This window comes from Ammospiza caudacuta, chromosome 6 (genome assembly GCF_027887145.1).
Source record: "Ammospiza caudacuta isolate bAmmCau1 chromosome 6, bAmmCau1.pri, whole genome shotgun sequence".
Classification (NCBI taxonomy): domain Eukaryota; kingdom Metazoa; phylum Chordata; class Aves; order Passeriformes; family Passerellidae; genus Ammospiza; species Ammospiza caudacuta.
Window position 1 is genome coordinate 63959355 of NC_080598.1, and position 23622 is coordinate 63982976.

The 23622-nt window shown below is 46.9% G+C and overlaps 1 protein-coding gene across 3 annotated transcripts in view; it reads right to left on the minus strand.

Moving 5' to 3' along the window:
• Positions 1 to 4485: 4485 nt before the first annotated feature.
• Positions 4486 to 23622, minus strand: part of GNG2 (G protein subunit gamma 2) — a 31468-nt gene continuing 12331 nt past the window's right edge. Inside the window, exons 1-4 of one of the 3 annotated variants that reach the window (XM_058806486.1) lie at positions 16850 to 16969; positions 8662 to 8729; positions 7094 to 7209; positions 4486 to 5630 (exon numbers count right to left, since the gene is read on the minus strand). In XM_058806486.1, coding sequence (XP_058662469.1) covers positions 5502 to 5630; positions 7094 to 7180 — 216 coding nt within the window. In that variant the 5' untranslated portion in view covers positions 7181 to 7209; positions 8662 to 8729; positions 16850 to 16969 and the 3' untranslated portion in view covers positions 4486 to 5501. Of the gene's footprint in view, positions 5631 to 7093; positions 7258 to 8661; positions 8730 to 16849; positions 16970 to 23622 lie in introns of those variants that run through there. The other 2 variants (XM_058806487.1, XM_058806485.1) reach the window with 2 other exon arrangements.

Here is a 23622-nt window from a genome sequence, read left to right on the forward strand (position 1 = left end):
AGTGCCCTCAGCCACACGAGTGTCACACACTGTTCATGCCACCAAGAGTGACAATTATGGAGGCAGTGACACCTCCGCTCTCCACCCCTCCTGCCATCCTCGCCCTCAGAGCAGCCCTTCCCCCATTCCCCGGTGGCTCCAACCCTTCCTGCAGGAGCACAAACACATCCCCAGGAGATGAGTTGTGCTTCTCCTCTCCCCGCTGCAGCTAATGAATGCAATTAGTGCAGATGGGTTTATTCTCATTAGGGAGCCGGGCCTGGCTGCGGCCTGCGTGTGGAGCAGCGCCTCGCCCACGCTCTCCATGGAAGCTCCTCACCTCCTCCTGCTTGGCAGATGCTGCTCCAGAGCCAAATCCTGGATGTGAGGATGGAAGGGAGAGAGTGTTGGAGCTGGAGGGGAGCCAGGGAGCCGTGGAACAGCTGAGCTGCCTGGCAGGCCAGGATAGACTTGGCTCCTTCCTCCCCAGCAACACCATTTTGCTTTGGAGCTGCTGTGATGGACACAGAAAAGGATGGAGGGGCTGGGAGTTGAGCTTGATGCTTGGAAAAACTGGAATATCAGCACAGATCCGTGCTGGGCTCTGTTTTGGTGGTTTTATTTCAGAACCTATGGGGATACCTTGCTTGGAGCTGCCTGGGATAGTGGAAGGTGTCCCTGTGAATGACAGGGGGTGGGACTGGATGATTTTTAAGGTCCCTTCCAACCCAAACCATTCCAGGATTCTGTGAGTCCATCATTCTTACTCTGGACCACCAAAACACCTCCTGATCACAGAATCAAACATACTATGCTCCTGCCAAATTCCCCACATCCTGAATTTTCCCTCCAGTTTCACAGGACCTCAGGGGTGAGTGTTTGATTCTATGATCAGATGTTTTGGTAGTGCAGAGTAAGAATCATGGAATCACAAAATCCTGGAATGGTTTGGGTTGGAAGGGGCCTTAAAAGCCATCCCGTTCTCCCCCCTGTCATTCACAGGGACACCTTCTGCTATCCCAGGCTGATCCAAGTAAGGTTCTGAAATAACGCCATAGGTTCTGACATAAAACCACCAGCACCCAGCCCAGAGCAGATCTGTGCTCATATTCCAGTTTTTCCAAGCACCAAGATCAACTCCCAGCCCCTCCATCCTTTTCTGCTCTCTCATCAGAGCAGCTTCAAAGCAGATCCCAGAAATGAGCTGAGACCGAGCAGGCTCAAAATGTGTGGGCAAACACTCACCTCTGAGGGTCCTGTGAAACTGGAGGGAAAATTCAGGATGTGGGGGATTTGGTAGGAGCAGAGTATGTGATCAGGAGGTGTTTTGGTAGTCCAGAGTAAGAATGATGGAATCACAGAATCCTGGAGTGGTTTGGGTTGGAAGGGACCTTAAAAATCATCCAGTCCCACTCCCTGGCATTCACAGGGACACTTTCCACTGTCCCAGGATGCTCCAAGCCCTGTCTAGCCTGGCCTTGGGCACTGCCAGGGATCCAGAGGCAGCCACAGCTGTGCCAGGGCCTCCCCACCCTCCCATTAAAAAATTCTTCCTTATTTCTGAGCCTGAACCAACCCTCTTTTAGATTAAAACCCTTTTTGCTGTCCCTCCAGGCCCTATAGAAATCTGTCCTTCTGTAGAAGGTTCCTTCAGGCCCTGCAAGGGGCTCTGAAGTTTCCCTGGATCCTTCCTTTCTCCAGGTGAGCGCCCCCAGCTCTCCCGGAGCTTCTCCAACCCCTGGAGCAGCTCCATGGCCTCCTCTGGATTTGCTCCTGTGCTGAGTGCCAGGGCTGGGAGAAGATGGAAGGAGAGGGGAGAAGGATGGACAATGAAATTGGGAATTTTAGGTGTCTCTCAATTTCAAGGAGCAATGTCCCACCCTGAACAAGTCCGTTCTCCCCTGACCTGCCCCATCCTGTGGAGCTGCTGAAACCCCAGGCCCAAAACTCCTGCTAAACCCTCCCTGACAGGGAGAACCCCTTGGGAACTGCATGCAACCACAACCAGGACGGGATCCCACCTTCCCAGGGAGCACAGAGCAGCATCTCCAAAGGCTTGAAACAAATCCAAAAGTTTATTTCCAACGAGTACACAGACCATGTGGGATGGGGATGCGCTACACCACGACCGGCTTTCGCCCTACAGCCACCCCCTCCCCAAAATCCTGCTGCTGGCAGGGTGACAACCCATGGACAGAATTGCCACCAGCAACCTTTGCAGACAATAAAAGTCCTTTTTTCAGTACTCCAGATATTTTTTTTTTCTTTAAAAGCCTGGGGGTAGTGGAATGTTGTTTGAGGCCAGGCTGGAAATCCAGCATGGGGATGGAGGGATGGGTGGGATTTTTGTTGTGAGGAGGGGAAACAACCTTGGCAGGAGATCTCTGCTTGGCTAACAAAGGCAGATCTGTGTAAATAGAAATACTGGGGTGAAATACCTGGCAGCACACCAATGGCAACACTACAACCAACAGAAAAATCAAGCCCAGCAACATAAAACACCTTCAATGAATAGTTTGGGTTAATTCAAAATCTCCCCCTCCCCGCTCCCCCATATTCATGCAGGTTTATTTTGTCCTCTAAGGTATTAAGAATTCGAGTTGTAAAAGAGGCAAGTCGTTAAAAAAATTATTACAAACCACTTTTGTGACAATGTTTGAGAAAGGGTGGGGTGGGAGCCCCGGGTCAGACCGGCTGCACTTCACTCTCTGTGACAATAAATCAGATTAAGAAGAAAAGACAAAACTCAGGATGGGGTTTTTACATCTCTGCCTGGTAACACCAAGAGTGAAACCAGCTGCAGAGCAAACCACTTCATCCACCCTTCATCCAAAAGCTACGGGAGCTGTAGTAAAAAGATCAAAATTGGGGGAATTAGGGGGGGCTGGGACCATCTAGGTTACTTGTGGCTTACAAACATTCCCAGGTGCCAAAAGTTTGGAGTCCAGTGTGAGAAGAACTGGCCTTCTCTGTAGAAGAACTAGAAAAAGAGTATGAAAAGGTAGAAAAACCAAAAAGCACTTCTTTTTATGGGCTAGAAAGAGTTACCAAAAGGTACCTAAAGACTTTTCCCCTCCCAGATCCACAGGAATTTTTAAAAGCTCTCACACCTGATTCAGAACTGCTTCAGCAGGGTCACCACAGACCCCTAAAAACCCCTTTGTGACCCCCGGCTCATTTTGTACATAAATCCCCACATAATGATTCCCAAAGTGATGGTTCCCAAAGGGATGATTCCCAAAGAGATGGTTCCCAAAGGGATGGTTGCCAAAGGGATGATTCCCAAAGTGATGGTTCCCAAAGTGATGGTTCCCAAAGGGATGGTTCCCAAAGGGATGGTTCCCAAAGGGATGATTCCCAAAGTGATGGTTCCCAAAGGGATGATTCCCAAAGGGATGGCTCCCAAAGTGATGGTTCCCAAAGAGATGGTTCCCAAAGGGATGATTCCCAAAGTGATGGTTCCCAAAGAGATGGTTCCCAAAGGGATGATTCCCAAAGAGATGGCTCCCAAAGAGATGGTTCCCAAAGGGATGGCTCCCAAAGTGATGGTTCCCAAAGGGATGGTTCCCAAAGTGATGGTTCCCAAAGGGATGGTTCCCAAAGGGATGGTTCCCAAAGTTTCCCAAAGGACAGATGAACAGGGGAAAGCCAGGAGGTGTTTAGCAGCAGAAAGGAGAGACAAGCCACATCCACAGAAGCATGGGCCCGAGGAGGAGCCCAGAAAGGTGGCGTGTGTCCCCCGAGAGCTGGGAGCAGATGAAGCAGACCTGGGAATCACTGCCCAGCCTGGCAGGAGCCCAGGCTGTGTGTAAACAGGGAATCAGGCACCTCTGGGAAGGGGCAGCTCCACAGCTCCCGGGGCTGCTCCTCTGGCCCTTCCCAACGTGGGGAGGGGACAGTGAGAATGGGAGGGGAGGTGGGGGCAGGAAGGGGCAGGAACATCCCAATGTAGGGCAGCATTCCATGGTGGGACAGCATCCCATGGAGGAGGAGCATCCCACCATGGAGCAGCATCCCATGAAGGAGAAGCATCCCATGGTGGAGCAGCATCCCATGGAGGAGCAGCATCCCACCATGGAGCAGCATCCCATGGAGGAGCAACATTCCATGGAGGAGCAGCATCCCACCATGAAGCAGAATCTCACCATGGAGTAGCATTTCATGGAGGAGCAGCATCCCACCATGGAGAAGCAGTCCATGGAGGAGCAACATTCCATGGTGGAGCAGCATCCCATGGAGGAGCAGCATCCCACCATGGAGCAGAATCCCATTTTGGAGCAGCATTCCACTGTGGGGCTGTATCCCACCATGGAGGAGGTGGCATCCCATTCTGGAGTAGCATTCCACCACGGAGCAGAATCCCACCATGGAGCAGCAGTCCATGGAGAAGCAGCATCCCATTTTGGAGTAGCACTCCACCATGGGGCTGTATCCCACCATGGAGCAGCATTCCATGGAGGAGCAGCATCCCACCACGGAGCAGAATCCCACCCTGAAGCAGCATCCCACCACTGAGCAGCATCCCAGCAACATTCCAGACCAGCCCCGAGGGAAGGAAGTGCTACCAGGAACTGGGAAAAGAGCAGGACCAAGCGAGGAGAGCAGAGGCACAGAGGTGTAGGAGGAAGGAAAGACCCAGAAAGAAGCGGTCGACTTTGATTTTCGGATTTCTGGCTCGCCCTGCACCCGGGCTGGCACCTGCCCTGTGGCAGGAGGCATTTCAGGCACGTCTAAGGCATCTCAGGAGCTCTCTTTGCTTTCAGAATCGCCTCTGTTCCCTCCCTACGGCTTCTTCCACCAGCACGTGGTGCCAAACGCTGGAAAAGAAAAGTCTGGAGCGGATGAACGGAATTAAACTCTCATGCACTACCACTGAATGTCATCACAGGGCTAGGAAGCACCAAGCACGACACAGGAACCACTTTTACTTGCAGAACCAAAGCTAACCATAGAGAGAATGGTAAAAAGTGGGGTTTGCTGGGGACACAGAGCTGCTGGTGTTCCCTGGACCCACCCCTGCTACGCTACGGCCAGAAATGAAAAAGCACAAGACCAAACATTGAGTAACAGCACAGCCACCTAACCTGTCTGCTATATATCTGACAACTTAAATCAAAAATATTAGCTTGGAAAGAAACCAGCAATATCATTCCAAGAAGGTTATACACATCCTTAGCAGTTAACTTTGCTCAGCACAGCTCTGGTGCTTTAAATATGGAACAATCGAACAATTTTGTGAGCAGAAAAGTGACACAGATTTATTCTTTACATGGGTTTTTTTTTGTTTGTTTTTCTCTTTCTAGGCAACTCTACAGACTTCAGATCTTTTGCCTTGCAATGCAGATCATCTGATTCCCCCAAAGGTGGCCAGGTTCTTTAAACATGCACATCTCTGTAGCTTCCAGGCCGTGTTTTTTACTTATTTTTGTTTAAATTCTGCGGACCAGCAGGTCGTCCCCATTCCTAAAAACTCTACATCAGTGTTCAGGGTGGCCTGAGTGCCCGTCAGGCTCCTCCTGGGTTTACAGGATCACACAGAAGAACTTCTTCTCTCTAAAGGGGTTTTCTGAGGCCGGGACGGGGGTCAATAGAGGGTCCTCCTTGGCGTGGGCTTCACAGTACGCCATCAGGTCTGCTGCTGCTTTGGACACCTGCAAAAGGAGGAGCCCTGGGTTAGGGACAGGCTGTGCTGGGGATGTCCCACCTGGAGAGGTGCCACCAGGCTGGCAGCATCCCTGGGCAGGGAGCCCTTTGGACACCTGCAAAAGGAGGAGCCCTGGGTCAGGGACAGGCTGTGTGATGGTGTTCACAGGGGAATCAGGCTGAGGGAAGAGACGAGGATCTGACTCCATGTTTCAGAAGTCTTGATTTACTATTTTATTATATATATTACATTAAAACTATACTAAAAGAATAGAAGAAAGGATTTCATCAGAAGGCTAGCTAAGAATAGAAAAAGAAAGAATGATAACAAAGGCTCTGTCTCGGACTCTCTGAGCCAGCTGACTGTGATTGGCCATTAATTAGAAACATCCACATGAGACCAATCCCAGATGCACCTGTTGCATTCCACAGCAGCAGATAATCAATATTTACATTTTGCTCCTGAGGCCTCTCAGCTTCTCAGGAGGAAAAATCCTAAGGAAAGGATTTTTCATAAAAGATGTCTGTGACATGGCTGTGCTGGGGACATCCCACCTGGAGAGGTGCCACCAGGCTGGCAGCATCCTTGGGCAGGGAATATCAGATTTGATATGAGAACCTGACTGACAGTGCAGCAGCACGTCCCTGCTGGGGCTGATTCTGGGCTGGTTCTTCACCTGTGGGCTCTGAGCTGCTCTGTCAGCCTGAATTCCCATTCCCAGCTTTCCCAGCCTTCCCCCATTCCCATCCTTCACCTGACAAGGACTGACTACAGCATCCCTGCTGGCTCTCCCACGCATCCCTTGGCAGGAACATCCACAGCAGATTTCCTGCCCTCACCCACCAGCCTCACTCTTTATTCCAGACATGGCAGCAGCTCCCGAGCCACCCGAGCTCATCCCAGCCCTGGAGCACTTCTCTCCCTGGATTTAAGCTCTTAGCAAGGAGCTGAGATGCCTTGGGGACAGTCACTCCTTCCCACCACCCCACAGGGCTCCAGGGGATGCTTCCAGCTGCCTCTCACCCCTGGGAGTGCCAGGCTGGATAGCGCTTGGAGCAAGCTGGGATGGTGGAAGGTGTCCCTGGCAGGGGGTTGGAACAAAAAGGGCTTTAAAGGTCCACTCCAACCCAAACCATTCCCAGATTCTACAGTCCCATCTCCCTGGATCTGCTCCCCCAGGGCCGTGGCTGGAGGTTCGGCTCAGCCCGTGCATTGCTTATCTCACCTCTCCCTTCTTTTTGTGGTGGCTGGAGAAAGGTTTGAGCAGCAAAGCACAGCCCTCTTTTGATTTCCCTCTTCTTTTGATTTCCTTAATCTGGTGCTCGTAACACTGATGACTGAATGGTCTACTTAAAACAAGAGCGTCCCCCACAAACACCACCTGGCTCCACCTCCCAGCTCCCTCCACGAGCTTTGGGCAGCAGCCACCACCTCCCAGCCTTCCCAGAGGCCTCTCCCAAGAACCCCTACCTTTATCCTGTCGATGTTGGCCTCCATCTTCAGCTGCTCCACCAGCTTGCGGGCCTGTGCTATGCTAGCAGTGTTGTTGCTAGCCATGGGCAGGCCAGGAGGGCTCTTGGGATGGGCTGTGGGCAGGAACACACGGGGATCAGCTTCTGAGCTGCTCCTGCCAGCTCCAAAATGGGTTTTTTAGGGGATTTAAAAAAAAAAAAAAAAATATAAAATATAGATCATATTATATATGCCAGCCCCCAAGGGATGGGCTGGGGTTGCTTGTGTGGAGGGTTAGAGCCATCAAAATGAGGGGGTGAGGATGGCAGATGCCAACCCAGGGCAGGGACATGCTGCCAGTGCTGTCCCCAGAGCTGGGTGGCACTGGGACTGTCCAGAGCCCAGCCTGCAGCAGCAGGAGCCCAGCTGATCTGTGCTTTGCTGTTTGCTGTTCCACACCAGCCTCTGACAGCAACAAAAACCAGGGAACAGGATTTCTGTGCCAGGCTCATTCCCTGTCCTTCCTCCAGCCCCTGCTGGTGCCCAGTGTGTGTCCAGTGTCCCTCAGCCTCCCTGCCTTTGTCCCTGCTGCCAATTTGCACATTGAGATGCTAAACAGGATGCTGGAGTTTCCTGTTTCTGGAGATTTCTACCCCAGGCAGGCGGGGGATGCTCATTAAGGTCACTCCAGGCTGGATCCCGGATGTTGTTCCAGCACTTTCTACCAGCAGTGAGCTCTGGCAGAGGCAGCAGAATCCCAGCATCCAGCTCCTGCAGCAGCAAGGGCTTTCCAGCAGTGCTGAGGCTGACTGGGGCTGCCTGCCAGCTCCAAAATGGGTTTTTCATGGGATTTAAAAAAAAATATATATACATTTTAAAAAATTATATATTATAATTATATATATATAATCAATGTAATCTATAATATAAATATAATCAATATCAGATAATAGATATTATATATTAGATAACTGATATTATATTAGACAATATAGATTACAAATAGAATAGAATAGAATAGAATAGAATAGAATAGAAACTACATAATGTTATATATTCTGACATTATTATATGTTATATAACAATAATATATAACATTATATATTATAATAATGTTATAATATATAACATTATATATTATGTAGTTTATATTATATTATATTATGTTGTTATATATATTATAATAATATTATATAACATTATTATAATATATAATGTTATATATTATAACATTATCATTGTAATTATAATATAAATTACATAATATATAATATTATATATTGTGTAATTTATATTATATTAATGATATATTAATGATATATTAATGATATATTCTATTAATGACATATATTCTATTCTATTATATCATATAATATCATCATATCATATCATATCATATCATATCATATCATATCATATCATATTTACTATATATTTTTGTGGGGGTTTAGGGGATTTATATGGGATCCCACTCAAATCTGTGGGATTTCTAGAGGAATCAACCTGGCACTGGTGCCTGTGCTTGCAGCCAGGGCCAGCCGTGTTTGAGGATGAGGAGGGGAGCGCAGGGAGGGGTTGTTCTTTACCAGAAGCTGATCTCTCCGCTGATCTGTGCCTCTAAGGGAAGCTCTGCTCCTCTTGGCCCTTCACTGCCCTTAAATAAAGAGAACAGAAAATGAAACTCAGCTCTGTGGGACGATAATTTCTGGCACCAGGGATCCCACAGACGCCGGGTGCCACATCCCCAGGTCCCCGCCGTGCGTCCCCCTGCCCTGTGCAGTGCCAGCCCAGCCCCCAGGGACACTTTTTGTTTGCATTCAGCGAGGTTTTCAGCACAGGAAGAGGTTCCAGTCATGGGCAAGCAGCCCAGGGCTGCTGGCAGCCCCGAGCAGGCTGGAGGGCGCACAGGGCATGGGTTGAAGGTCTGGTGCACAGAAGGAGCATCCATCTCCTGGGGAGTGCTGCCAAAATGCTCCAGCCCAGCTCCTGCCTGGATCTGCTCCCCAGGCCGTGGCTGGAGGTTCAGCTCAGCCCCTGCATTGTGTTTATCTCACCTCTCCCCTCGTTTTTGGTGGCTGGGGAAGGGTTTGAGCAGCAGAGCAGAGCACAGCTCTCTTTCGATTTCCCTCTCCTTTCGATTTCCCTCTTCTTTCAATTTGCTTAATCTGGGGCTCAACACTGATGACTGAATGGTTACAAAGGATTCTGAAATGAATCTTTTGCTTCACAGGGCACCATTTGTGTTGGGGAAGCTTTTTGTCTTTCACAAACAGAGCGAGATTAGCAAGAGACGTTCCTTGAAATTTTATTACAACATCAGCCTCATTTTCTCAACATTAGATAGCTGAGACAATAGAGAAATAGCAAAAGCTCACATCTTGCCAGCAGCAGCCAAAGATTTCTTTGTTACAGAACATTTAAAAAATTTTCTAGCCAATAGCATATCGCTAAAGTTACAAACAATTGTTCTAACCAATCACTAGAGGTACACATACTTCACACAACACTTACTTATTTCTAAGTAAGAAATACTTCTTACTTAATAGAACTTACTTCTATTAACAATGCACAATACACCATTATTAAGCTTAAAACCTTCTACTATGTTAGTAAATATATTTTTTCCTACAGTCTTAAAGTCTATCTTAACCAAACCTAAAACTCAAGCTATTGTTTCAGGTCCTTATTTACTATTAACTTTACTTACTATAATATTGTAACTTTTTCCTACCTTCACACTTTACAACTAATTCTAATTTCTCTATTCTTTCTATTTTTAAAATCTGCTTTCCCAACTTTCTTTCTTATCTTCAGTATTCCCCACACCATGGAATGTGTTGTGTTCTGGCATAGCAGCAGGTTCAACCAAGACTGGCTTGGGTGCCACAGAGACTTTCCCAAGGCAGCAAATGTCACCCCTGGCAGGGCTCCAAAAGTGTGTGACTGTGGCACTTGGGGACACGGATTAGTGGTGGGATTGGCAGTGATGAGGGCTCAATTTTAGAGGGCTTTTCCAACCTAAACAATTCCATGTTGTGCCCTTTCATATTGTGTCTTAAGCTGGACTAAGGGAAATTTTAGTTGGATATCAGGAAAAAGGTTTTTTCCAGAAAGGGTGATAGAGTTCTGGAATGGCTGCCCAGGGAGGTGGTGCAGTCCCCATCCCTGGGTGTGTTTAACAAAGCCTGGGTGTGGCACTGGGTGCCAGGGGTGAGCTGAGCTGTGGGGGCTGGACTGGACTCCATGATCCTGAAGGTCTCTTCCAACCCAGGGATTCTGTGAATTCTGTGGAAGGACCTGCTCCAGTGGCAGGGAATCACTTCAGGGACTTCTGTTTAGGATCCATAGGAGCAGGGAGGGCAGCTGAGAGCATCTGTATGCCTGTTACAGCTCTGATATTTTAAATAATTCCACATATCCAACCCCGCTGCCACGCTCCTGCAAGGAAACCCTCCCTTGCTCTTACTACAGCCAGCCCTAGGGACACTAAAATGGGGAAAACAGCCCCAAAAATAAGGTGAGGGAAGGGTGGGACCCTCCTGAGAGGAGCACAGGCCTGTTGGGACAATGTTGGGGCAACTCAGAGGAGCCTCCCAGGAGCCACCACACCCTGGGCCCTGCTCAGCCACTCTGCAGGTGCTTCAATTAGAAACATTTTGCATTTTGGGGCCAGTGATGGGTTTAGAGCACTTCCACCCCTGGGGAAACCCGGGGTGTTTCCTCCACCACAAATAACAAAAAAAGCAGCAGGTGACACTTCAAAATGAGCTGGTGAATGTCCCACCCTGGACAACAGCCCTGTGGAGCTGCTCCAGCAGTAAAGCAGCTCTTAAACCCCAGAGAGAGGAGACCCCACTGTGCCCTTGGGAAGGCGTGGAACCCCAAAATTCCATGGGTTTTTTGGTTTGGATTGGATTTATCATAGAGAGATGGAATGGAATGGGTTGGAAAGGACCTTAAATCCCATCTCATCCCACCCCTGCCACGGGAGGGACACCTTCCACTGTCCCAGGGTACTCCAAGCCCTGTCCAGCCTGGCTTTGGGCACTGCCAGGGATCCAGGGGCAGTTTGGATTGGATTTATCATAGAGAGATGGGATGGGTTGGGTTGGAAGAACCTTAAATCCCATCTCATCCCACCTCTGCCATGGCAGGGACACCTTCCACTGTCCCAGGTGCTCCAAGCCCCGTCCAACCTGGCCTTGGGCACTGCCAGGGATCCAGGGGCAGCCACAGCTGCTCTGGGCACCCTGTGCCAGGGCCTGCCCACCCTCATATTCCTTCCCAAAATCCCATCCAACTCTGCCATTCCCTGCGTCCTGTCCCTCCATCCCTTGTCCCAAGTCCCTCTCCAGCTTTTTGCACCCCTCAGAACAATCCCAGCCCTTTCCACACACAATAAATAACCCAAGGCCCCTCTGTAGTTTGTCTGCACTACAGACAAACATCAAAACAAGCTGGCAAGATCCCGAGCTGTAATTACAGCGCAGAGCCCAAAAGAGACACTATCCATGTCCTGGCCCTGTAAAACATCATTAGCATGAAAATAACGAGGAAGGGCTCATTAACCCGTGGGCTCCAAGGCAGGAATCCCATTATCCAGGCACACACGTGCCATGAAGTGAGGGAAATAAGGCACTGCCTGAATTCCCTTGGGAGGGCCATAAAACTCCTCTCATTGCAGGCAAAGCTCAGCACAACAGCACGAGTGGGTGTGAGAGCAGCCCTGTGATAATAGGAAGACCAGGAAATGAAATAAAAATAAATAAAAATAATTAAAAAAAAAAAAATTTAAAATAAAAATAAGCTCAGCACAACAGCAGAAGGTGTGAGAGCAGCCCTGTGATAATGGGAAGACCAGGAAATGAAATATGAATAAATAAAAATAAAATATTAAATTAAAAGAAGTTAAAAAATAAAAATAAAATTTAAAAAAATTTAAAAATGGAAATGAGTTCAGCACAACAGCAGAGGGTGTGAGAGCAGCCCTGTGATAATGGGAAGACCAGGAAATGAAACAAAAATAAATAAAAATTAAAATAAAAATTTTTTAAATTTAAACACAAAAACAAGCTCAGCACAACAGCAGGGGGTGTGAAAGCAGCCCTGTGATAATGGGAAGGCAAGGAAATTAAATAAAAATAAATAAAAATAAATTTTTAAAAAATTTAAAAATAAAAATAAAATTTAATTTTTTTAAAATAATAGTAAGCTCAGCACAACAGCAGAAGGTGTGAGAGCAGCCCTGTGATAATAGGAAGACCAGAAAATGAAGAAAAAAATTTAAAAATTAAATTAAAATTTTAAAAAATTTAAAAATAAAAACAAGCTCAACACAATAGCAGGGGATGTGAGAGCAGCCCTGTGATAATGGGAAGACCAGGAAATAAAAATTAAAATAAATAAATAACTAAAATTAAAATTATCCTAAAACAAAACCTATAAATAGAACTATAACTGTAAATATAAATAAATTTATAGATATAATAAAGGAAATTATAAAATAAAAAGAATATTAAAATGAAAATGTAAAAATTAAATATATTTTATATATTTATTTATAATATATAAAAATAATATAAATATAAAATTATATTTTTATATTATATATATTATATATATTTTATATATTATATATATATTATATATATTTATATATATGTATATATATATATATATAAAATCTATTTTGTATAAAAACATAATTTTATATATATATATAAAGTTATGGACAGGGCTTGGAGCAACCTGGGATGGTGGAAGGTGTCCCTGCCATGGCAGGGGTGGAGTGGGATGGGCTCTAAGGTCTCTTCCAACTCAAAATATTCTGGGATTCCATGAAAAATGCTGGCAAAAAATGTCTGGACATAAAAATTTTGCTGCTGGTTTTTGCTAAGCTCCAAACCCACCTCATTTGTTGCTCCCTGCTGAATGAAGAGCTTTGGGTACATTTGAATGACATTTTTTTTTCTGTCACCAGCAGCACCCAGACTGAACAGGCACCAAAAATTGGGATTTAGGTGAACAAACAGTGAGGCACATCCCTGATCCCTGGTGCAGCTCTGCTCATTTTAGCTTTCCCAAAAATTTCCCAAAGAATGGCCAAATATTGGAAAATTCAGGACTGCCCAAATATCAGGGAATAAAGATGCCCAGAAACTGAGGGATAAGAAAATCCAGACAGAGGGAAATACAGATTGACGGATATTTGGGAAATACAAATGCCCAAATACTTGGGAACAAAGATATCTAAATTTTGAGGAATAAGGATGTTCAAATACTGAAGGATAAGGGTGCCCAGATACTGAGGCATAAGAAAGCCCATGCAGAGGGAAACACAGATTCCCAGATATTTGGGAAATAAGGATGCCTAAATACTTGGGAACAAGGATATCCAAATTTTGAGGAATAAGAATGTTAAAATACTGAAGGATAAGGATGCCCGATACTGCAGAATAAGGATGTCCAAATACTGGAAAATAAAGATGCCCAAATTCTGAGGAATTAGGGTGTCCAAATCCTGGGGAATTCAGGGATATCCAAAGACTGAGGAATAAGGATGTCCAAATATCAGGGAATAAGGATGCCCAGATACTGAAGGATAAGAAAGCCCATACAGGGAGAAATACAGAAACTCAGATATTTAGGAAATAAAGATACTTATTTCCAAATACTTGGGAACAAAGATGTCCAGATTTTGAGGAATAAGAATGTTCAAATACTGAAAGATAAAGATGCCCAAACATCAGGGAATAAGAATGCCCAGATACTGGAAAATAAAGATGCTCAAATACTGAAGAAAAAGGATGTCCAAGTATGAGGGAATAAGGATGCCCAGATACTGGAAAATAAAATGTTGAAATACTGAGGAATAAGGATGTCCAAATACTGAGAAACATGGACACCCAAATCCTGGGGAATTCAGGGATATCCAAATTCTGAGGAATAAGGATGTCCAAATATCAGGGAACAGGATGTCCAGATTCTGGAAAATAAAATGCCCAAATACTGAGGAATTAGAGTGTCCAAATCCTGGGGAACATGGACACCCAAATCCTGGGCAATTCAGGGATACCCAAATCCTGAGGAATAAGGATTCCCATATAAAGGAAAAAATTATTCTCAGATACCTAGGGAATAAGAATGCCCAAATTCTGAGGAATAAGGATGTCCAAATTTTGGGAAATAAGGATGCCCAAATACCAGGGAATAAGGATGTCCAAACCCTGAGGAATCTCCACCAAAATCTTCACCTCTTATCTGTGATGTGGAGCAACAAACGTGGATGTGGAGCAGCTTGATGTGCTGAGATTGAGATTTAAAATGCTCTGAGCTAAAAGCCACCACTGCTCTGGGCCAAGCAGCCCTCCTCCATCCCACCCTCCTGGATTCCTGGAAGCATTTCCACACCAAATGGCACATCCAACCCAAAGCAGGCACTGCAAAAGGAGCATTTCTTGATGCTGAGCCCTCCTGCTAAGCTGCCATGCCATCCCTCCCTCCCAGCCCGGGCTCCTGTGGGGCTCTGGCACCCCAGAGATGCCAGCTCTGCTTGCAGGAGTAATTAAGCTTCATTTGCCAGCTCCTCGTCAGCAGCAGCTGCTGCCTGCTCTGCACTGAGCTCACAGGCTGTGGAGCACAGAGGATCCTGGATTTGGGTGCCTGGTGCTGGATCCATCCCCAGCTCCAGCTCCAAACCCATGGCATCGGAGCTGAACCACCTCCAGAAGTTTTTTCGCCTCTTTTGGTTGGGTTTTAGCTCAAGTTGTGCGTGGGTGGAGATTGGAATTCTCCTAAATGTTTTTGAAAATGGCATTTTCCCATCCCTGGAAGTGTCCAAGGCCAAGTTGGATGGAGCTTGGAGCAACCTGGGATAGCAGAAGGTGTCCCAGCCCATGGCAGGGCATGGAAAAAGATGAGCTTGAAGATCCCTTCCAACCCAAACCATTCCATCATTTATGGCGGAATAACCTTTTCCAACCTGGATGATTCCATGCTTCAATTTTCCAGATTTTTTTCACCTCCCAGCAAGCTTTTTCTCTGCTTTCCATAATATCCATCTCTCCCCTCTGAACCAAAAGGAAAAGCAGGAATGAAACAGAAAGTGCTGACACTGGCCAGGCTGAAACCTCTCCCTTCCCTCACCACAAAGACTGAAAGCAGCATCACCCACCCCGAAACCAGCTCCTTTTTGGGGTGAAAGCAGCAGCTTCCCTGCTCCTTGCCTGCAAAAAAAGTCATATTTTCCATCCTGATGCATTTTCCACTCATTTATAGCAAAGTGGGTGAACCCCACTGGGACAGGAAGGATTTTGGGGAGAGCAGGGATCAGGGTTGTTCCTACCAGGCAGGCATCACCCATGTGGGGTTTGAGCCAGAAAAGAGGGGATTTTTGGACAGAAAAGAGGTTTTTTTGACAAAAAAGGATTTTTTTGGACAAAAAAGGGGCCATGCTGGGTATTATAACGAAGAAATTAGTCCCAAATCTCATTCACTCTGGGATTTCTCCCTGTCCTTGTGCTTCCCAAGAGCTGAGCCCAGCCCAGGTTGCTGAATCCCCATTGAGACAAGCAGGATCTCCCAAAAACTGCCTTTTTCTCCCCAAAAGCAGCGAGGATGCAGATCCAGAAGGGATAACTGGGAACAGGGTCACTGTCTGGCTGGAGTGTGGGAATTCCTCGTGAGGGGCTGGATGCTTTTGCCAGGCATCTTGTGGCTTTTGCTAAAAGCCATGGCTAAAAATAGGTGGCTCAGCTGAAAAAAAAATTGCTAAATATATCCAGAAAAGTATAAAAATACAACAGGCAAAATAGAAAATAGCAGAGCCACGTTTTCCAGGGGGTGAGAGATGGGATAGTCCCACTCATCCCAACAGGAGTTGCAGATCTGGCTGGGAAAGGAGACTTAATACACCCAAATTCCAAATGTTTCACTTTTTCCTTAGGGAAAGAAAATTATCTGAGCTTGATTTGTTCCATGGAGCAAAAAAAACCTTAATCCTGAGTGCTGCTTCCATCCCCAGCTCCCAGCCCCTCTCCACAGGGATTTTATTCCTTTTCCCAGTCATTTTTTATCCTGGATGTCCAATCCAGTGTTTAAATCCCTGGGAGGCAGCTTGCAGGTCAGAGATGATGCTGGCAGATAAATAAATAAATAAATTAAAAGACAAGGGAGTGGAAAAACCGAGCTTGTTTCCATGGCAACAGCTTCCTTATCCCTTTGGCTGCATCCCATCCCTCCTGGCAAACCCAGACAGGAGAGCTGGGATGGGCACCTGGTTCAGCCCCAATTGCTGATCCCAGAACGGTTTGGGATGGAAAGGACCTTAAAAATCATCCAGTTCCACCTCTGCCATTCACAGGGATCCCTTCCACCATCCCAGGCTGCTCCAAGCCCCATCCAGCCTGGACTTGGGCACTTCCAGGGATCCAGGGGCAGCCACAGCTTCCTTCCTTCACCACCCTCCCATAAAAACATTATTTCTTATATCTGTGCCTGAATCAACTCTCTTTAGGATTAAAACCCTTTTTGCTGTCCCTCCAGGCCCTATAAAAACCTGTCCTCCTTTAGAAGGTTCCTTCAGGCCCTGCAAGGGGCTCTGAGCTCTCTCTGGATCCTTCCCTTCTCCAGGTGAGCACCCCCAGCTCTCCCAGAGCAATTTTAAGGATGGGAATTATCAAGCCAAGACAAAAGCACATTTTGCTCTTCCCTAATTTTTGCAGAGCTGAGCACTGGGATTGGCTCTGTCAGAGATGGGGTGTGCCCTTCACTCACCTTGTGGGAAGCTCAGATGGAGTCAGGAGGCTCCAGCCTCACATTCCTGCTGTGCCCCCTCTCCCTGGAGCAGCCCGTGGGCATCGCGTGCAGGGCAACCTCAGCTGCTTTTGTTTTCTCTCAGGCCCCAACTGAAGGCTCAAACTGAAGCAAACAGGAACCAACCTCAACTTCCTTTTTTTGTTTTTTTAGGGGTTTTGTGGTTTTTTGGTTGTTTTTTTTTTTTTTTTTTTTTTTTTAATATATTGCTCAGGTGAAAGATCAGCAGCTCTGGTCCCTCCTGCCACCGTTCCTACAAGGTTTTGGCTCTCTCCACCTCAGTGCCACAGACCTGCTCCAGGGTGGGAAAAGGTATTCAGAGCCATGGGAATGCCACTAGGGAATGCACTGGTAGTTGAGCAAACCCCCAGGCTGCTTTAGGGTTGTTATCTGGGGGAAAATCCTGGGAAAAAGTGCTGGTGCACAAGGGATAATGCCAGTGGTGAGAGCAGATCAGGCTCTGGGTGTTCCCTCACCTTGGCCAAATACTGAGGAATAAGGATGCCCAAATTCTGAGGGATAAGATGGAATAACATGCCCAAATACCAGGGAACAAATATGCCCAAATACCAGGGAAAAAGGATGCCCAAATTCTGAGGACAAGATGGAATAACATGCCCAAATACAAGGGAACAAGGATGCCCAAATATTGAGCAATGCCCAGCTACTGGGGAATTCAGGGTGCCCAAATACCAAGGAATACAAATGCCCACATATGGGAAATGAGAAATAAGGAATTCCCAGATGCCTGGGGAATAATGATGGCCAAAGGCCGAGGAATAAGGATGCCCATAAAGAGGGAATAAAGAATTCCCACCTACTTGGGGAATAAAAATGCTGAAATATTGAGGAATAATGATGTCCAGATACTGGGGAACATGGACACCCAAATCCTGGGGAATTCAGGGATACCCAAATCCTGAGGAATAAGGATACCCATATAAAGGAAAAAATTATTCCCAGATACTTGGGGAACAAAAATGCCCAAATTCTGAGGAATAAGGATTTCAACATACTAGGAAATAAGGATGTCCAAATACTGGAGAGCAGGGTTGACCAAATATCAGGGAATAAGAATGGCCAAATATTGGGGAATTCAAGGCTGCTGAAATAACAGGGAATAAGGATGCCCAGATACTGAGGGATAAGAAAACCCATACAGAGGGAAATATGGATTCCCAGATATTTGGGAAATAAGGATCCCCAAATACTTGGTAACAAGGATGTCCAAATTTTGAGGAATAAGAATGTTCAAATACTGAATGTTAAAGATGCCCAGATACCAGGGAATAAGGATGCCCAGATAGAGGAAAACAGAGATGCCCAGCTACTGGAAGATAAAATGCCCAAATACTGAGGAATAAGGATGTTCAAGTTTTGGGGAATAAGGATGCCCAAATACCAGGGAACAAGGATGTCCAAATCCTGAGGAGTAAGGATTCCCAGATCCTGAGGAATAAGAATGCCTAAATACCAGGGAACAAGGATGTCCAAATCCTGAGGAGTAAGGATTCCCAGATCCTGAGGAATAAGAATGCCTAAATACCAGGGAATAAGGATGCCCAGATACTGGAAAATAAAGATGCCCAGATACTGGAAAATAAAATGCCCAAATACTGAGGAATAAGGATGTCCAAATTTTGGGGAATAAGAATGCCCAAATCCTGAGGAATAAGGATTCTCAAATTTTGGGGAATAAGGACATACAGATCCTGAGGAATATGGATGCCCAAATAACCAGGCCCAGATACTGGAAAATAAAATGCCCAAATACTGAGGAATAAGGATGCCCAAATTTGGGGGAATAAAGATGTACAGATCCTGATGAATAAGGATGTCCAAATTTTGGGGAAATAAGGACATCCAGATCCTGAGAAATAAGAGTGTCCAAATACCAGGGAATATGGATGCCCAGACACTGGGAAAAAAAAAAGATGGCCAAATTTTGGGGAATAAGGACACCCAAATTTTGGGGAATAAGGATGTCCAGATCCTGAGGAATAAGGATTCCCAGATCCTGAGGAAGAAGATGTGGGATTCACATTCTCTGAACAGAGAGAGACAATTCTCTTCCTCAGGTTCAGATAATGTGAATCCCACAATAAAGATGTCCAAATTTTGGGGAATAAGGATGTCCAAATTTTCAGGAATAAGAATGCCAAAACACCACGGAATTGGGATGCCCAGGTACTGGGGAATTAGGACTCCCAGCTATGGGGAGCAAGGCTGACATCTCGTCCTGCTGTGACTCAGAAGGGAAGGGGCCAGGCTGTCACATGCTGTGACACCCCAGCAGGGCAGATAAGGGCACACATCCTGTCACATCACCTCCAACCCCAACCCCTGCTCCCCACCAGGGCTCAGCCCTGTCAGGCTGCACTTGAGTGAAAATGAAAATGCCTTAAGGTTTCATGGGGATTTTTGGGGGGTTGGGTTGGGTTTTTAAGGTTTAATAAAATGTTAAACAACACCCAGAGGTCACCAGAAGGCTGCTGCAGCACAGGAGTGAAGGAGAGGAGAACATACAGCTTGAGAAATTCCCCAAAATCCATGGATGGACCAGAGTATCTCCAGCACACAGATCACAGAATCCCAGAGTGCTCTGGGTTGGAAGAAACCTTAAAGATCATCCCATTCCAGCCTTGAAGCTCGTCCCATTCCAGCCTTCAAGCTCATCATATTTCAACACTCAAGCTCATCCCACTCCAACCCCCAAGCTCGTCCCATTCCACCCTCCAAGCTCATCCCATCCCAACCCCCAAGCTCATCCCATCCCAACCCCCAAGCTCATCCCATCGCAACCCCCAAGCTCATCCCATTCCACCCTCCAAGCTCATCCCATCCCAACCCCCAAGCTCATCCCATTCCAACCCCCAAGCTCATCCCATTCCAGCCCCCAAGCTCATCCCATTCCAACCCCCAAGCTCATCCCATTCCAGCCCCCAAGCTCATCCCATTCCAACCCCCAAGCTCATCCCATTCCAGCCCCCAAGCTCATCCCATTCCAGCCCCCAAGCTCATCCCATTCCAACCCCCAAGCTCGTCCCATCCCAACCCCCAAGCTCATCCCATTCCAGCCTTGAAGCTCATCCCATTCCAGCCTTCAAGCTCATCCCACTCCAAACCCCAAGCTCATCCCATCCCAAGCCCCAAGCTCGTCCCATTCCAACCTTCAAGCTCATCCCATTCCAACCCCCAAGCTCATCGCATTCCACCCTCCAAGCTCATCCCATTCCAGCCTCCAAGCTCGTCCCATTCCAACCCCCAAGATGATCCCATTCCAACCTTCAAGCTCATCCCATTCCACCCTCCAAGCTCATCCCACTCCAAACCCCAAGCTCATCCCATTCCAACCCCCAAGCTCATCCTATTCCAGTCTCCAAGCTCATCCCATTCCAGCCTTGAAGCTCGTCCCATTCCAACCCCCAAGCTCATCCCACTCCAGCCTTCAAGCTCACCCCATTCCAACCTTCAAGCTCGTCCCATCCCAACCCCCAAGCTCACCGCATTCCAGCCTCCAAGTTCATTCCATTTCAGCCTTCAAGCTGATCCCACTCCAACCTTCAAGCTCACCCCATTCCAGCCTCCAAGCTCATCCCATTCCAGCCTCCAAGCTCATCCCATTCCAGCCTTGAAGCTCATCCCATTCCAGCCTCCAAGCTCGTCCCATTCCAACCCCCAAGCTCACCCCATTCCAGCCTCCAAGCTCACCCCATTCCAACCCCCTTCCACCATCCCAGGCTGCTCATCCAGCCTGGCACTGAACTTTTCCACAGATTGGGAATCCACAGCTTCTCTGGGCATTCAGTGCCAGGGCCTCACCACCCTCCCAGTCAGGAATTTCTCCCTTATATGCTCATCCAGCTCTGAACTCCTGACCCTTAATTAAGGCAAGCAGGCAAGAGCTATTATTTCATGTTAATTAACATATCCAGCCATGGGTTTCAGGTTTTTAACATCCTGCTCTTAAGTATTGGCCAGGGTGAAGATAAGGATCTTGATGGGAAGATGGGAAATGAGGATTGAAAGGGAAGGGAAGATGAAGGGAGAGCTGCAAATGGAGTTGTTCCTCCCAGCATCACATTTCCAAGAGGATTTGGAAAAGGACAAATCCACCTTGGAATGGGTGGAAAAGAGGGGAAAAAAGGGAAAAAGAGAAGGGGAAAAAAAAGAGGAAAAAAAAAAAGAGGGAAAAAAAGAGGGAAAAAAAGAGGGAAAAAATGAGAAAAAAAAAAAAAAGAGAAAAAAAAAGAGAAAAAAAAGGAGAAAAAAAAGGAGAAAAAAGGAGAAAAAAAGAAAAAAAAAGAGAAAAAAAGAGGAAAAAGAGAAAAAAAAGAGGAAAAAGGAGAAAAAAGATAAATAAGAGAGAAATAAAGAGAAAACAAAAGAGGAAAAAAAAGAGAAAAAAAAGAGGAAAAATGGTATAAAAGGAGGGAGAAAAAGAGAAATAAAAAGGGAAAAAGAGAGGAAAAAAAGAGGTGAAAAAAGGCAAAAAAAATTGTCCCCTGTGCATTCTCTATTTCCACAATCCATAACTCTGAAAAGGAATTTTCTGCAGCATGCATTACTGCAAATCACCCCAAATTCAAGGCTGGGGAATGGTTTGACTCCATTATCTCAGGGATTTTCTCCAACCTAAATTATTCCATGATTTCCCAATCCCCGCTTATTGGTGTGGGGTCACAGCCACCCTGGAGGAACTGGGACGAGACCTTGCCCTGATTTAGTTAAAAGATTTTATTTTAGGGTCACCCTCTATGTGACCACAGAAAATGGGGAGGAAAATGTGAATTTTGCCACGCTGCTGGGCCCAGCCCTCTGCAAATCAATTTTCAGCTCAAATAAACCCTAGATCTCTTTTTTTTTTTTTGCTAGAGCCTCATCATTTTCCCCAAAAAAACTCTCCTGCAGCAGGCAAAGCCTTGGGCTGCAGAAATCCTCGTGATGAGGAATCATCCCCCGATGATTTCACCCCCATCAAACCTTTATTAGAATTTTATTTTAAGTAACACTCACAGGGAGCCCAATGACCCTTTCCAGCCTCTGGGAATCACCCAACAAGTGACATCAGCACAGAAACAACCCCGTTAAGCAGCCCCATTAATCTGAGCCCCTCTCCCCTCAGGAATTACCTGAGACTGCTTTAATTAGGTATCCAGCGTGCAAAAGAATTAATTAATTGGTGATAAGCACCTGAACCACATTACTCATAAGGCTCTATTTCAAGCTTCAAATACAGCAAACAGGTCACAGCCCAGCTGAGAGTGTAGACAGAACTCCCAGGGCTCCTGCCTGGTATTTCTCTTCCCATCCTTGTCATGGAAAGAACAAGGCTGGGAATATTTTTTTTACCCTTTTTTTTTTTTTTTTTTTTTTTTTTGTATTAATTTTCCTTCCATCCTGGGAAGTGTTGGACAGGGTTTGGAGCAACCTGGGATAGTGGGAATTGTCCCTGTCCATGGCAGGGGGTGGGACTGGGTGATTTCAAGGTCTCCTCCAACCCAAACTATTCAGGGTTTTCAGATTTTCCACAGCTGCTGCCTTCAGAACTACTCCAATAGTGACTGCACCACATGGAGATGGGAGTTCTGGGATAATTTTGGGGGATTTGGTGTGTTTTAGGTGTGGGTTGTGGGGTAAAACACACCAAATCCCCCAAAATTATCACAGTTATCTTGGGGCTGTGGGGGTTTCACATCCCTGAGAGGAGCAGTAAAGTGAGTAAAGCATCTGCTGAGGGCCACAGCACAATGGGCAGGGGGAGAATCCACGTGGAACAGGGCAGGGTTTAGCAGGTTTGTGAGGGGGGAAAAAAGAGGAAAAGGAGAGGAAAAATGGGTATAAAAGGAGAGAAAAAAGAGAAATAAAAAGAGGAAAAAGAGAAAAAAAAAGCAGAAAAGGAGGGGAAAAGTGGGGCAAAAAGAAGGAAAAAATTAAAATTTTTCCCTGTGCATTCTGTATTTCCACAATCCATAATTTTGAAAAATAATTTACTGTGGCTTGTGCTGGCTCTGACATTTCACAGCCTGGCAAAGCTGAGGCTGTGAGAGGGGTTCCCCAAGCTGAGGGGGATGAGGGCAGGGATGGAGAAAGAGGTGTAGGCAGGGATACAGGGATGTGGGCAGGGATGCAGGTGTGGATCAGGGCAGGGCTGCAGGAACAGATGCAGGCAGGGATGTGGACAAGATCTGGGCATGGATGTGGTCAGGGATGCTGTCTCAGGCTGGAAATGCAGGTGTGTGCTCCATCCCCATCTGTCAGAGCTGGGGCAGCTCTCTGCTGTTCCTGGGGCAGTTGTTTCTTTATCTCTCCCCCAGCCAACCCTCCCTGCAGGAGATCTCTGCTGTCCATGGCCACTGAGTGTCCCTGCAGGGCTGATCCAATGCCAGCATCCCATGGGGAGCTGCTCCGCCCAGGGGAGGAGCCAAGCATTCCTACCTGGGCACAATCTGAGCCTGGCACAGCACAGCAGCCTCTGCCCCCTGCACTGCCAGAGGAGCAGCTTTCTGCTGCCCTGCATGGCCAGAGGGAGCCCAGGCCCATCTGCAGCAGCCCTGGAGCTGCAGAGGAAAACTCCCCCCTTGTGCAGGATCCCTGCTGCAGCAGAGCCACAGCTGGCACTGCAGGAGGGCTGAGCCCCCCTGGCATGGGGCTGGGACACCCCCTGACACACAGGGGGCAGGGCATGGTCTGGCTCTGGATGGGGTTTGTTTTCTTTTTTGTACTATTGCATT